Source organism: Thermobia domestica, chromosome 8 (assembly GCF_964235325.1).
Source record: "Thermobia domestica chromosome 8, izTheDome1.hap1.1, whole genome shotgun sequence".
In the NCBI taxonomy this organism is placed as follows: Eukaryota; Metazoa; Arthropoda; class Insecta; order Zygentoma; family Lepismatidae; genus Thermobia; species Thermobia domestica.
The window spans coordinates 108,657,194-108,673,206 of NC_137461.1; the positions used below are offsets into that span (position 1 = coordinate 108,657,194).

Sequence of the window (16,013 nt, forward strand, 5' to 3'; positions counted from 1 at the left end):
TTTCTAACATAAAAATCACATTTTTTTAAGCTTTTAAACCAGCGTTCACACGTATCTTGAGATGAGCACGTTCATCATCAGCTTTCCGAAGTATACTATAACTTTCATCAGCACTTTTTTTTTTTAATGAAGGAATTATTTAACACCTCCCGCAAACTCTCTTTATTTGGTACGAACGTCGACATGTTTCCGTGTTTTAGCTTACAAATATCTATGATGTTTACAACTTTGTATCATTTGACGTAATGAAGTTTGAAGCTCACTACATTAAAATTATACTTACATCACATCGCATCTAAAGCACTCTACTTCAACTCCATCTATGAACAAAACTTCGGATTATTAAACGGTACACCTGATATGTGAGCAATAGTTTAAAAGAGAAGGAAGAAAAAGTGCAGCAGATTCACAGAAAGTGAAGGAGATCTATAGACGAAAATGTTTCAATTTAAGACTCACGTTTATACCCGTTAGGTCAAGGGGATGGGGCAAATGAGCGATGATGGAATAATTGGCGGAATGAGAATGTGGGAAGAAACGGGAATAACCCAGAAAACACACGAACATCATGTTGTCCACCACAATTTACTTGGCCGGAAGTATAACCAGGGACCCTACGCACCAGAGGTTAGCGCTCTACCACTGGACTACCGTCCACTAGAAATGCAGACGAAACAATTTTCCAAAGAGAAGGGAATTTGAAATATCCTTCAATATTGTTTCTTCTATGGGGTCTTTTACATTAAAGGTGAGTCTATAGAAACAAAATATGTACCAGTTAAATAACAGATCGTTTATTGGAATCTAAAACGACTGATCACAAAGAGAATAATCAATATGTACCTAGGTAGTATAAAATCAACAATTTTCAAGTAATCTCAATTTAACTCTTAATGTAGCATGATGTCATACATCTACCTTTCCGCTAAATTGACAAATGAAGCGGTAAATTGCAGTTTAAAAACTATTTACCGATAATGAATTAGTCATAATTAAGATAAAGATTATAAAATCATTCAGTCAAAATCTCGTAGAGCAGGGATGCAAATAAGCACTCGCCCACTCGTCCGGGGGAATGGTTCATCGATGCGGGCGAGTATTTAATATCATACCGAAGGTAAGTAAATGATTTCTATTGTGGGATGTGGGCTAGTAGCATTTGTCTTGGGCTAGTAAAATATTGTTGCTTATTTGCATCCCTGTCGTAGAGGGTGTCGTAGAGATATGAGGTTAACGGAATTCCACGCAAACAATATCAAATAACCTAATTCAACTACTTGTATATATAACCATCAGGATATCGCATTATTAAATTTTTGATCAAGGAAACTTCCAAGAAACAATATTCGATAAGATAGTCAGCCGGCCACTTTATCGGTACTTGTCAACCGATGGCATTTGAGTGTTAGCAACAGGCATCCACCGTAGAGTCATAGTACATAGGCCCCTGTAACACGCCTTGCCGGATGCCAGGCTGAATTTTGGGGGGAAAGTACCCAAAATGGCGGAAACAAAATGGCGGACTCAAAATTCTTATCCTACACAAGAACTTCCTTATTTTGCGGTGGATCTTCAATATTTTGGCACCAAACCTAGGGTTTTTGGGGGCGAGCTATTTGCTCATACCATTGGTTCATCTCTGTAGGTTTTCAAAATGGCGGAAAACAAGATGGTGGACGCGATACATGTAAAAAAAATCTCGTTAATGTATTTTTAATATTGTCATGTGAAATATCACTTTTTATACGCATGACGCTTGTTTATACAAACTATTTAATTCTGAATATCTTAAAATGGCGGAAAACAAGATGGTTGAATCGTAATGTGTATGCATAAAGAGCCATCTTAAGTTTTATAGTCTGACATGTTTTCAAAACTTCAGATTTTCTAGATTGTACATTTCTCTTCAATTTTATTTTATCGTAAGATTCCAAAGAATTGAATTAGATGGAGGCATCCACCGTAGAGCCATGATACTTAGGTCCCTATAACATACCTTGCCGGATGCCAGGCTGAATTTTGACGGGAACACAAATCAAAATGGCTGACAAGACATTCGTAATCTGCAGGGAAATGCCCTATTTACCAGTGTATTTTTCAATATTTTGTATTGGAGTCAATTCTTAAGTTTAACTAATTTGTTACACTCTAAGAGTTTTCAAAAATGTTGAGGAACATAATGGCGGGCATAAAATTCTACTGTTCGTTTTCCGATCGACTTTCTATAGTATTAAACGAGGTTTCGCGGTGATTCAAGAATCGAATTTAATTCCAAGTGTTTCAAAGTGAGGTGAGATATCTTCCATCCTTAAATACTTTCTCTCTCTCTTTCACGCAAACACACTCATTATATTAAAGCTTATATATATATATATATATATATATATATATATATATATATATATATATATATATATATATATTGAAAATTTAAAGCTTCGTCATCGATGACCATTTTCGGATGAACACTTCAAACGTCTTGCTTCAATGAAAGAAAAAATCGTAAAATTATGGATTAAGAGGAGACACAGCGTTTTTACACACAAGGTTTTAAATCAAATTATGCACTTTTGTTTGAATTTGTCATAGCAGTAACATTCTCGGATGACTCTTATACAGTTTGGTAATATCAGAACAATATTGACTAAAGTATGGAAACAAGAACAATTTTTGTAGAAATTATATGTCCACTTACCACTTCATGTTATCGCAACAGACAAGTTTCTTAGATGCAATACAATGTGAAACAAATTTCCTTGTTCCTATTAATCCTTTCCCGTTGGATTAAGGCAACCAATACCTTTGTATCCCCATGTAGGCAAGCATAGTTGTGGTGGAGTTGAACGCCTGCATTTGCAAGACGGCAGATGACACTTTTTCTTACATCCGCACGAAACCAAAACTACGCATACCTGTGGGACTGCTGATTTAGTTGTCCAGACAACCTTGAGATTAGAATCATCCTTTCTTCATCCTCCAGTTTCCTCGGGATTCTCAATATCCATGATGGTAGTAGTTGATTGCAACCATATTTTAGCCTGATAGTTTGACTGAATGAAATGAAGTTTAAGAGCATCTTTTGTAGGTGGAAGATTTCCAACTGTTTCTTGTCTTCTAGAAACTGTTCGTATCGAACACGGTCGATACCTCCAAATGGATCGGATGCAGAATAAAGTCTACAGACGAATTCCTCCACGCCTTCCATTGATCCATCACATCCGACACCTTCTAGGAGATGTGGGTACTGAATGAATATTTTCCAGGAGCTCTTTTTTCCATGGCCGGTAATGGATGACGTCGTATCGCAGCCCGTTACTGAATGAAACCCCACCAGATTTTTCCTCAGTCTTGTCCAGATTCGCAGAAATAGCATTGATATTGAAGAATTTCCGATCTCTGGATGTTCCTCCCGCCATACAAACCTTCTTGGAGGATTCACTGAAGAAATGAATTAACATAACTAATACATCAGTGTCCCTGCTCATCACTATCACCTGTTCAATTTCACTATCTCGAATAGCTTCTTGTGCACGCAGTATCATTAGTGTGTCTGCTTCCTCGTGATTAGACACCAGATGCCTTAGTTCCCCTTTCAAATTTGATAACTTTATCAGGAGAAGCACAAGTTATCAATTCGCAGCTTTCTGGCAAGTGTTGACATGCTAGTTGAAGTAATTGGTTTGCAAGGAAGGATGCAAGGTCAGCCTTGTTGCTGTTGAGACCAACATACTGATCCCATGAAGCTGGAAGTGGAGTGTTCCCATCGCCAATGATTTTTCTTATAGATCTTTTTCGTTTTATCATCTCTTTTCCTTCTAGTGTGATTTTTATTCGATCATAGTCGGTAACTGTCAAACGTTATTACAATTCTTTTAACCTCTGGAGATACGTACGAGAAAACTATAGCTGAAATTTTTTCTCCATAATAGTTGAATGTCTTACAGTCTGAAGGTTTGCCATCACAATGCATCAAAAGATGACCATCTATGATTAAACAAGTAGAAATATCAGAAACTGGTGTTGTGGCTGAAATGTTTATTGCTAGTATGTCTATCAAAGTCGACTTGGTGGTGAAGTTCATCGATCCATCGTTCTTTGCCAAGGAAAGTGGAACGGGTGATAGTTCATGTGAAAGGATATCCTCCAGTTACACTTCCCGTCCTGCTTGTGGTGCACAGAATAAATGTTGTATCAGCTGTCTGTCAAACTTTATTGATTTCTTTTCATTTTGTGGAGTGGTAACAACTACTTTGTACAGTGATGCAAATGTCAGAGAATTCTGTCTCTTTATAGTCGAAAAGAATGTCACTGTTCGTTTTATTAAACTCTCTGTCAAGAATGTTTTCACCAGATTTTCTCCTCGCTGTTTTACAGACAGGAGATGTTCCTGAACTTCAGGTGATGCTATGTCATTTGTCGATAAACTAACCAGCATTGGTGAGTCAATAACATTTTCTTCATCTGCACGCTCCGGAGGATGCGGAACATTCTTACACATGGAGAACATGTTAAATCTCTTAAACTGTTCGATTAGACTTTGAACATCTTCCTCATCGCGGTGTAACCTTGAGACTTGAGAGTCTTTGCGCGTTGTGATAGAATCATCAACTTCAATATCAAACATTTCCTTGTTTCGTCCGATACCAATGACACCGTTTGCTAATTTACATAATTTGTTAATCCACTCGGTAGCTTGGTCAAACGGTACTTGATTGAAAGCATTTTTTGCCCGTTTGGCGACAAAATTGCCTTTTAATGAATTCCGAAAATGTTTGATCTAGTGTTTTCAACTGAGCCAAGTATATTGGAGCCCATCTGGCATAATGAGTATGGTCATATACACTTAACCATGGCACAATTTCTTCTAGTGCCTCAACTTGTAGCTTCCAGTTATCCTCTCGATCAATTTGTAGGCTATTTTTTAGGCGAATACAGTGACATCGGTTGAGCAAATAAAATAATAAATCTTGATCGTCGAAAAGTGGCATTTTAACAAAAATTGTATTTCTAAATTAATTAAGTTATATTAATTATATTAATTAATATATTTAATAATTACATAGGAACTATTAATTATATAGGACAAAAACTACAACTATGTTCAGGGTCGGATTAACGCCAGAGAACTTATAGAGTCCGTCTTCTTCTAGTATAGGGGTCCCATACGTGCTACGGGTATTACTTTATTATTATTATTATTATTATTATTATTATTATTATTATTATTATTATTATTATTATTATTATTATTATTATTATTATTCAACCATCTTGTTTTCTGCCATTTTAAAGATATTCAGAATTAAATAGTTTGTAGAAACAAGCTTCCTGCGTATAAAAAGTGATATTTCACATGAAAATATTAAAAATACATTAAAGAGAATTTTTTTTACATGTATCGCGTCCACCATTTTGTTTTCCGCCATTTTGAAAACCTACAGAGAGGAACCAGTGGTATGAGCGAATAGCTCGCCCCCGAAAACCCTAGGTTTGGTGCCAAAATATTGAAGATCCACCGCAAAATAAGGAAGTTCTTGTGTAGGATAAGAATTTTGAGTCCGCCATTTTGTTTCCGCCATTTTGGGTACTTTCCCCCAAAAATTCAGCCTGGCATCCGGCAAGGCGTGTTACAGGGGCCTATGTACTATGACTCTACGGTGGATGCCTGTTGCTAACACGCAAATGCCATCGGTTCATTTTCTATTGACATTTCCGGGGCTTGGCCGGCTGACTAAGAGTGCTTTAGTCTTCTTTAGTTTATTTTTGCTTACTTGTTTTTCTTATTTCTCTTTGTGTTTCCAATCTCCATGAATAATGGATTTATTTGCTGCTTATCCTCCTCCAAGTTTAAATAATGCAAGAGGAAAACAAAACAAACTTTGCTTTTAAGTTTAAGATAAAAACAAAAAAAAAGCGCAAAAGTATCTATTCTCTAATCTAGCAAAGAAGTTTCTTAAAAAGTTTTTGGTTTTGTATGTACTTTAAAGAAGCAGCTATCATCTTATGCATGATTTCTTACAATAAAAAATCCAGGTGAAAGATCGCATATTTCGTCAGCAATTGTCAGCCACGCCATATGTTATTACCAATAAATAGACGAAGAAAATATAGAGTTCTAAAAATGCTCCTAAATAAAGGTTTTACCAATCGCGAAAAGGAAGGTTTGCTTTACAAAATTTGGTCTAAAGCGTTTTTTTTATTACTTACATATTTTACAAATTGACAAACATGTTTGCTAATACAGTTCTTCAGATGTAGCCAAAAGAAAGCAGTAAATAACATTATGCACATACAGATGAGAATGGTGTATAAGTAGAGTCGAGTATTCGCTTGTAATATGACAATATTAAATACAATTGAAGAATAAGGTCACAGTAGTGCCGGTGTATGCAGTTTCAACAGTACGTTGTATATTTTTACTACTTGTAAATGTAATTTTGGGGCGTAAGATATTTTAAAATATGTACTAGGCTGATTATGTAATTCGAAGAAGAAAAGGAAAAAGAAATATATTAATTATAATATCGATATAAAAAGATATTCATATGTTTTATATGTTTTAAATAATAGGATTTTGGAATGTCGTTATCAGGACAACAACACAAATAAATAAATAAATAAATGGATTTATTCAACGGAGTTGGCATTTTAATGGCTCAATAATTTAAAAGAACCGTTTTAAATTGGTGCCGAAACACCGAGAATAGGTTGTATCGTTTGCAAGTAAAGTAAAAATGAGCAACATTGAGCCTGATATTAATTGTACCATCTTAAGAAGTGGCAAGATAATATCTCGAAATATCATGAATGTTAGGGATAGCCAAAATATACATACTGATATGAATTTTCCAGAAAACATGATGGATGTTTTAAAGGGAATATCGGAACAAATTAAGGAACAAGCTCGACGAAGTGAGGATCAAGCTCGGGATCCAGCTCAACAGTTTGAACAGTTAGATAAAAAGATGAATCAGCAATTTGAAAAACTGGACCAAAAGGTGAATCAACAACAATTGCAGCATGTAACGATGGCAAATGTGACCAAAAACAACAATTAAGTCAAATGAATCAGCAAATTACAGTTAGGTTCGAGCGTTATGATGAAGAAATGGACAAGATAGTACAGAGATTCAACGAAGTTCAAGACTCTGTAGACATTATAGAGACAACGGTAAATGAGCACGCTAACCAAATCAAGCAGTTACAAGATGAAGTAAACTTCATTAAAGAAAGGCGTATTCACGAAATTGCAATGCAGACTGGTGGGCACTCGAATACTGTACATCCCACATCTATCGCTTGTGAATCTGCACGTCATCCCCGAGCAGCTTATGAACGTAATGAATCCTCGAGCTGTAATGAAGATAGCACAGAAGGAGAAAGAAGGGTGAGGCGATCATCCTATCAGAAACGAAGCCAATACAGGTATTTGAGGACAAAAACAGGTAAATCGTTACGGTTTAGTGATGTAAAATCACTTACAAAATTTAGTCGTGTTCCGGAAGATATAACAGCGAGGGGAGTTCTGAAAAATTTGAGGACGAATGTGAACTAATGGGCATAGACGAATCTCAATTTTTAAAATTACTACCACATATATTGTTGCCACCGTGTCTAACTTGGTTCAAGGCCATTAGGAGTAGTCTCCGTACTTATTCCGATTTTAAGAAGGCATTGTCATCTATGAGAACGATTTCATGATAGCAAATAGGGATGCATTGCTAAGAACGAAAATATTCAATTCCAAGGTACATAAAAGCGTCACTGAATTTGTGGTTTCTACATTTAATGAGTTAAGAGCATTAAATGCGAGTCATCCAGAATCACGAATCATTGCTTCTATCCGGATTTTATTACCTTTCAGGTTACAACAGCTATTAATGTCTGCGCAATATATTAATTTTAACTATCTGATTATGCTTGTCCAAAATTATGAAAGTCAATCTGTAATGCAAAATGGTAATAGAGGGCAGGACAGAAGTCAAGGCAATTCTGGTCGTAATCATATACAATATGCTCCAGTTCGCAACTTGAATGTACAACCAGAAAATACTTTCAATTCGTATTGTTTTAATAGCAAAGCAAATGGACACAATGTTACCGGTAATCAGACGCAACCTAATCGTAGAAATAGAAACTGGAATTTTAGAAATAGTAACCGGAATTTCAACAGGAACAGTAATCATCGCATTTTTATACAAAATCGATTTACAGATGGCAGAAATTACATTAATAGAAATCCGAATGCCGTAACAGTGCATAATCGCTCAGAAAGTGCTCAAGATTGTGGAATACAATGTAATTTAACTGAAGCTATGAGTCAAGGTAATTTCACTTAACAGAGGGAACTTAGTCCTCAAAAGAGAAAAACGAAAGTATTTTATGGATATGAAATTTGGTTTAAGATATTTTACTTTATGTTATTTAATCTTTAAGTTTATATTTACAGTCGTAATTACTCAATTTATGTCATCCAATCCCTTAATGTTATGTTATGTTTTATTCAATATTTGTATTTTATACTTTTCATGTGTTCTCCTATGATTGCAAAACGCAATATTAATCGCATTATTCATGTTTCATGTTATAGAGTATAGCATCTTTGTAATGCGAATATATATAATGAAGTTAATAATTTATGTTTTGTATAAGAATAAAATATATTTTAAATGTGAACGTATGGAAGTAATGACCATTATGTAAAATTAATGTCATGTATATCATGGAAAGAAGTACGAGTAATGAGAATCAAGTTTATATGTCTTTCAAAGAACTTCGAAATTAAATGTTATTACGGATTCAGTTTTAATTCGCTTAAAATACATATATATTAACATCTTCATTTATTATGCCTAAAATCAATGATTTAAATTTCTTAGCAATTAACCTTTTTATGGCCCATAACGGACTTAAATTAAGTGACCGTAATTTTTTATGTGCCTTGTAATCAACGATTATGATGAAATATAATTAATAATAGTCTTTTTAATGTAAAAAATAAAAAATGCATGTATATTATGATATGCTATATTTTGTATGTACGAGGGGCACATAAAAAGTACCTAAGGTTAACGGTCCAGAGTTCTTTTTCTTTTTATTGAATAAATGAATAAAAAGTCCTTCGAGCGCCATAATATACAACAGTACGTTGTATATTTTTACTACTTGTAAATGTAACTTTGGGGCGTAAGATATTTTAAAATATGTACTAGGCTGATTATGTAATTCGAAGAAGAAAAAGAAATATGTTAATTATAATATCGATATAAAAAGATATTCATATGTTTTATATGTTTTAAATAATAGGATTTTGGAATGCCGTTGTCAGGACAACAACATAAATAAATAAATGGATTTATTCAACGGAGTTGGCATTTTAATGGCTCAATGATTTAATAGAACCGTTTTACAGTTGAGCTGTCTACGTAAAGCATTAGGCTGAGGATCGCAAGTGTTCATGTCTTTCTGAAGAGCATAAACATTTTTCAACTGTCCTCAAAGTTTCCGTATTCGTATTGGCTTAAGTAGAACAGTGATTATTGTTAGCTTCATATTGACCAGTAAACAGGACAACCAAGCCAAGGCAGAGGGAGCTATACGAAAATATGGAGAGTGCATTGACCATGTGTTTCAACACAACGGTCGAGAGTGCTATGCTATGCACACAAAAAAAACTCTTCTTGATAATGCTCTATGAAAATCACTATTAAACAGGTAACAGTAAATTTTAATCACTTCTGCTTTTGGTAGAGTGTTATGGGTAGTGATAGCATGTTGTTTTGATATACTGAGTCGAATGAAAAACGACACTTATCGCTATCTAGTATTGTTTCTGTTTTATGGTGATCAAAGTCAAAATCGGGAATGGTTTATTTCTACCACTTCCGGTTTAAATGTATGGTTAACGGAGTAGATTAAATCTATTCTTTGGACGCTGAATGAATTGCAAAAATAGCTTGTCAATATGTCTAAAATATGTTTCTCATTTTATCATTTTTTGTGGTGAAAAAATTCATTTTAAACCCATTGGAAATAAACCTTAAAACAACGCGGTTCTGCATAGCGTTAACATTTCTTGAAAGTGTTATGCAAGTTATTAATTTATTATTACGCGACACAGAATGATTAAAGCTACACACTAGGAATATTATACTGCAAGAGAAATTTTTACGCGCAGACAGTTTCATAGTATCCCTAGAGCGAGGGCTACCATTCAGTAAAGAAGTACGCGTAGTCAATGGACAAGAGTACATTTACCGTACTAGTCAAAACGGGCCCTAGGCAGACTCGTTTCGATTATGATTAGCGTCATACTAAGGGCCTTGACTACTGCAGGAAACATATATTAGTCAAACCCTTTAGTATGGCATTAATCACATGTCAGAACGACACGTTTACATTGACAAATTAGAGCTATATTGGTTGAATTATAGTATAGTATCTTTTTCAGCACCCAGAGTTTATGAGAAGTAGATCTACACTTTCAGATAGTATCCGAACCACCTTATGCGTTCCAAATTCAAAGTTTCCCTAACGGGAATAGAAATCAAGGCCCTGTGTACTAAAAGCGCGTACTAATCACTAGATCAGTGGGGAGAATAAAACTAGAGTCTCGTATTATTATTCTTTACCACATTAAAGATAAGATGTAAATAACCAAGAGTTTCTCGAAAGTGACACAAGAAATGCTTTGAGCTCTTCCGTGGCTAAGCGGTTAGCGTATGGGCCTTTGACGTGGGAGACCCGGGTTCGATTTCCGGCGGGAGTTCATGTGGTTCGGATTTCACGTTAATCAGTAGGTCCACGTCTCATATAGCCTCGCTGCTGAACGGGATGTTAAAATCAACTCAAAAACAAGAAATGCTTTACTGTTACGTTAACTTCATTGCATCTAATTAGCAGAAGCAAGTATGGTTTGCGTAGTATTCCTGTCAGAAAGTACGAGGTTAAAATATGCTTTTCCAAATGCCATTGTGTTCACAAGAATCCAGCTAGAAGTTTCTCATGCTAGTTTTCCTGTTGTTGGCAGCAAGAAAGATAAATTGCTTTTCTGTGCCATTATTTGTTTCTGTAAATATTCTGAACACAAATTTCCCACACACCTCTAGCATTCATGAAGATACATAATGAACAAAGCATAATTCAAGCTTTACAAATCTTCAGATAGGCTATAATCTTAATATACCTATATTTATTATCTATGGAATAAGTAATAATTTATTTCCGTCGTTAATATTCGGAATGGGTACCTCATTGATGAATGTAAATTAAATCTGATCGTAAATGGAAAAAAATGATTGAGTGCCATTGCGATATTTTAAAAAAATTAGGGAAGCGGTGGCTCAGTGATATGGGTGGGGTCCGTTCAACTCTGGTGTATGGGGTCCTTGGCTCGATCCCAGCTTTGTGGTGGACATACATCGTATGCGTGGGTTTTCTGGCGGTTCTTCTTTTCCTTCGACTTTCTTCATTCCCCATTTTATTCATTTATCATCATCATCATCATAACTGTAGGATATAAAACTTAACGGTTTCATTTATTTTTTCCAAAAGAAAATTTAGATGCAGATATTTAAGAAATTCTTTCTTTCCTTTCCTTTTTCTTTCTTTATTAAATCTAACTCTTCATTCTGAAGTTGAAGTTGTTTATTGAGATATAACTTTAAAAAGTGTACTTTAATAGGAACATGTCTAACAATACTATTTTTGTATTTTGTTCCTTAATTATTAACTAATGACTAAAATATACAAGTACCATTTTCGTATTGGAAAACTTAAAAAAAAGGCAGCTTTCTTTTCTGAAAATCATAATACACTCTAATGAGTTTCCTCCACACTCAGCTCCTATAGGAATTAATTATAAAGTGGTCGTTAGTGGAACAAAAGTGTTAATGACATTTACCCTATTTTTGTTAGAAAATGTTGCGTGTTTTAAAACCTTACTTCTTGTAGATTACTAGTTCTCCGGAATTTTGAAAGTTTATCGCATACCCGGACTCTAAATAAATTATGTCCAAAATATTATTTCGAAATTTTAATCAACTTCATTTTATTTTTTAAAAAAAAAGAAAGTTAAAAGTAGATTAAATCAAATAGGCTAACGTGCCCTATTCCAAATCAACCTGTTCAACGAACCTTTCTCGTGTTATTGCTTAATGAAAATTAAAACAAATTCCAAGAATTTTACCGAATGTGTGCTGTTCGAAGCTGTTTTCACATAAATTACAATCTCTGTTTATATTCATATTACACACGCGTATTATAACTAAACTGTCAAGGTAAAATACTCGTTAACAGTGATAAACTTATTGTAATCCTGTTTAGTGATAATAAACGTGGGAATTAGTGAAAAAACAGTAAACTTAATTAATGTCATGACACTTCATACTTTCAAAATATGCATACACAATGTAACGTCATAGCTATGTTCTGTACTTAACATGTTGACTGCATATTTATATACGTCTTACAAGGAGGCTTACGGAAGTGTCACTCACCGATTTGAATGAAACTTTGCACACTCGTAGAACATCGAAAAATAATTGACACATATTTTTTTGGTTTCGGCAATGGTGAAGATTTAAGGGTGGAAACCACCCTTCGAACGTTAGGGGTGATCTTTAAGCATAGACCAAAAACAACCATTTAATTTAGAAGAAAACATACTGCCACGGGGTATTTAGGAAACTGATTCAGAATCTGACATCAAAATTATAAAATTCAAAATGGCAGAACCAATATAGTGATTGCAATTACAAAATGTCGTCTAGTTTGAAATTCTCTGCAATTAGCCAAAAACAATTATAGTTGGCAGAGATTACTGCGAGGAGGTTGCAACCCAATTTGAAATCCTTTCTGTACTCATTTTAAAATCATGCTTGATTAAAGTGAGTCTGCATCTCTCACCATAGCATTTACAGAGACACAAACAGTAGAAAGTGCTGCACAGTCAATAAATCTATGACTCACAGATACACCACACAGCCTTTAATTTTTGAAAATGGTGTTCTGTTATCACCGTTGTTAATTATTTTGCATGAAAAGAATGGAACATTTGGGCCTATAGTTTAAAACAAGCTCTTTTAATCTGAAAATGTCCTTGTCAAAGCATAAAATTCGGGAAAATTAACATAAGGTCTTGTAACATCATGGTTTCAAGAAGTTTTCCTCCCAGCGTCTAATGCAAAGTCCAATTTGTTATAAGATTCATGGAGTGGTCACAATTAATCAACTTTTCAATCTATTTTACGAATAAAAGAGTACCTCAAAGTAAAAACTATTCGGCACTAACAACTGGTAGGATTCAGCCTCTTCATGTGTTCGGCTTTAGGCCGTGGAAAAATTTCTTGAGACATTTTACTGATATTGTACTCTACAACTATAACATAAATTTACATCTCCGTAATAATATAATTTAGACCAAACCAGTAATTCATACTCAGTTTTGTTCTCCCAGATTTGCAAATCTTATTAGATATGCGTGGCAGATCTAAACAGTTATTTGGAAGAAGATTGTGTTGCATTTTGCGAGGTTAGGTCGGTGTAAACAATGTTTATGCATCGTTATGTCAACTTTTATATATATATATATATATATATATATATATATATATATATATATATATATATATATATATATATGAAATATCATTACTGTGAAGCGTTTTCTCAATAAATTCATAATCATAACAATTGAGGATATGTGAAGTTCTGACATAGTTAGAGGCAAAGGGACTCACTATACATAAGAACCCCGAATAGGGAGAGGTGTAGAGACGCACTTTAATCAAGCATTCAGTTAAAGTAAAGGGGTTTCAAATTGATAGAAAAGGATTTCAAATTGGTCTGCAACATTCTCGTAGTAACCCCTGCCAATTATATAATTGTTCTCTATTGCTCTGCAGAGAATTTCAAACTAGAAGACATTTTGTAATTGTAATCACTATATCGGATCCGCCATTTTAAATTTTGTAATTTTGGCGTCAGATTCTGAACCAGCTGTCCTAAAACGCCTCTGGCAGTATGGTTTCTTTCATATTAAATGGTTGTTTTCTGTCTGCGCTTGGAGATCACCCCTCACTTTCAAAGGGTGGTTTCTACCCTTAAATCTTCACCATTGCCGAAACAAAAAATATGTGTCGATTATTTTTCGGTGTTCTACAAGTATGCAAAGTTTCATTCAAATCGGTGAGTGACACTTCCGTAAGTCTCCTTGTTAGTACTGAAGTATTTAGTTAAACTTCAATCATTCAAATCAGTTAGATGAATTGCAAGTGTAAATGAATGCATAAATGTGGCTTTGTGAACAAATGTATAAGTCGTGCCAGGGTGAGTTTCATTATCACTAGGTATGAATATAGGGAAGGCTTTTTAACTGAGTTTCCTATCCCGCGTCAAAGCTTGAGTTAAATATTTGAGAAGTGTATCAAAGAAGAACAAACCTGTCGTAGTAAAATTTAGTTGTAAAGCTAACTTGGCGGTCTAAAAGACCAAGATTAGTCTAATTACAGCATTCAATACGTTCATTCCTGGTTTGCTATTCCTGGTTTTTGCCGCATTCATTTCAAAAACCCTCTTCATTTAATGGAATTAATTCATTACCTTTACAAAAAAATATACTACAAATCTACAAATGTTACATCATATTAACACCCTCCTGGTTTGTCCTTCGCCGAAAATGTTAGACAGAGCATTCATGGAAAAAACCTTCCAAACGCCAAGAAGAACTTGAAAATACTTGGTACCAATATATTGCTCTGAATTAACTAGTCTAAACACATAATATATATATATATATATATATATATATATATATATATATATATATATATATATATATATACACTTATTATGTTTTAGTTTAAGTACCCAAAACCTATGGAGCAGACTGTGAATAGAGCTAAATACTGTAATAGATATGCAACCACAGAACACAACAACATTTCCAATTTCATACTTTAACAAAGTGAATCTTCATTTTCTGTTCCAGAAAGGAATATCTTCCATTTAAATAACATGAATTCCAAGGAACATAGGCCTATTCCTTACTAACACTTTCTGACGTCTCAGAAGTCTTAAGTTAGACAATTAAAAACAATAGAAGAGAAAAACAAAGAAAGAGAAATAGCGAAAGGAAACACTAAGTGTTAAAAACATAAATTTTACTCACCAATAGTCTTTCAAATTCAAGACGATTTGCATTCCGATTGGTTATAACGTTGCCCACTTGACCTGTAAAAAAAGGAGTAAAGTAAGTTTATATTAGCACGAAATATCTAAACAAGAGGAATTATTTAACTGAAGTAATATGTGTTTTAAGTTTGTAACGTAAGTTAACGTATCTACATTTCAGTGACATCTCATAGAAGTGTCTATTCAGCGCCAGCAGTCCTGTTGGAAATTAAATTTTCTTGATTAGAAAATTTCACATTAGCTCACGTAGGGAAAACGAAGAACAACAGCAGTAATAATAATAATAATAATAATAATAATAATAATAATAATAATAATAATAATAATAATAATAATAATAATAATAATAATAATAATAACAATATAAAATTAATGTAAATACATTTCTCCTTTAATTTTAGACTATGTGAGAATACTGCCAAAAATCTGTATATTACAACATAAACTTTTTTCTTTGTTTATAATGACGATAATTCCTTCTACGAATATTTCATATTGCTGAAATTTTCCAATTGCCATTATTTTGCATGAAACAAGAAATTCAGCGACTAATTAAAATTGACAATTTAGCTTAAATTTGTAAGCTTCTGATATTTCTTGATAATTGAGTCTGCAAACAAAACTAAATATCTCTCTAAAACATGTAAATTTGGACCCATTTGTTTTCTAGAACCTACAGGAAAGCGGGAAGTTATCAAATAAGAACTTTAAAACTATAAAGTTGATGTATCTTCTAAAACATGCAGAACATAACCGCACATACATGTTTAATAATGATTATTGTATGTCATCACTTCTAAAGTTACATTTCAATCTGATCC

General features: G+C 33.9%; 1 protein-coding gene across 1 annotated transcript in view; it reads right to left on the reverse strand.

The window, feature by feature from the left end:
• The window catches only part of LOC145693139 (uncharacterized), an 896,225-nt gene that overhangs the window by 206,431 nt on the left and 673,781 nt on the right, over positions 1-16,013 (reverse strand). Inside the window, exon 7 of the mRNA XM_081768874.1 lies at positions 15,170-15,231. Coding sequence (XP_081625000.1) covers positions 15,170-15,231 — 62 coding nt within the window. The remainder of the gene's footprint in view (positions 1-15,169; positions 15,232-16,013) is intronic.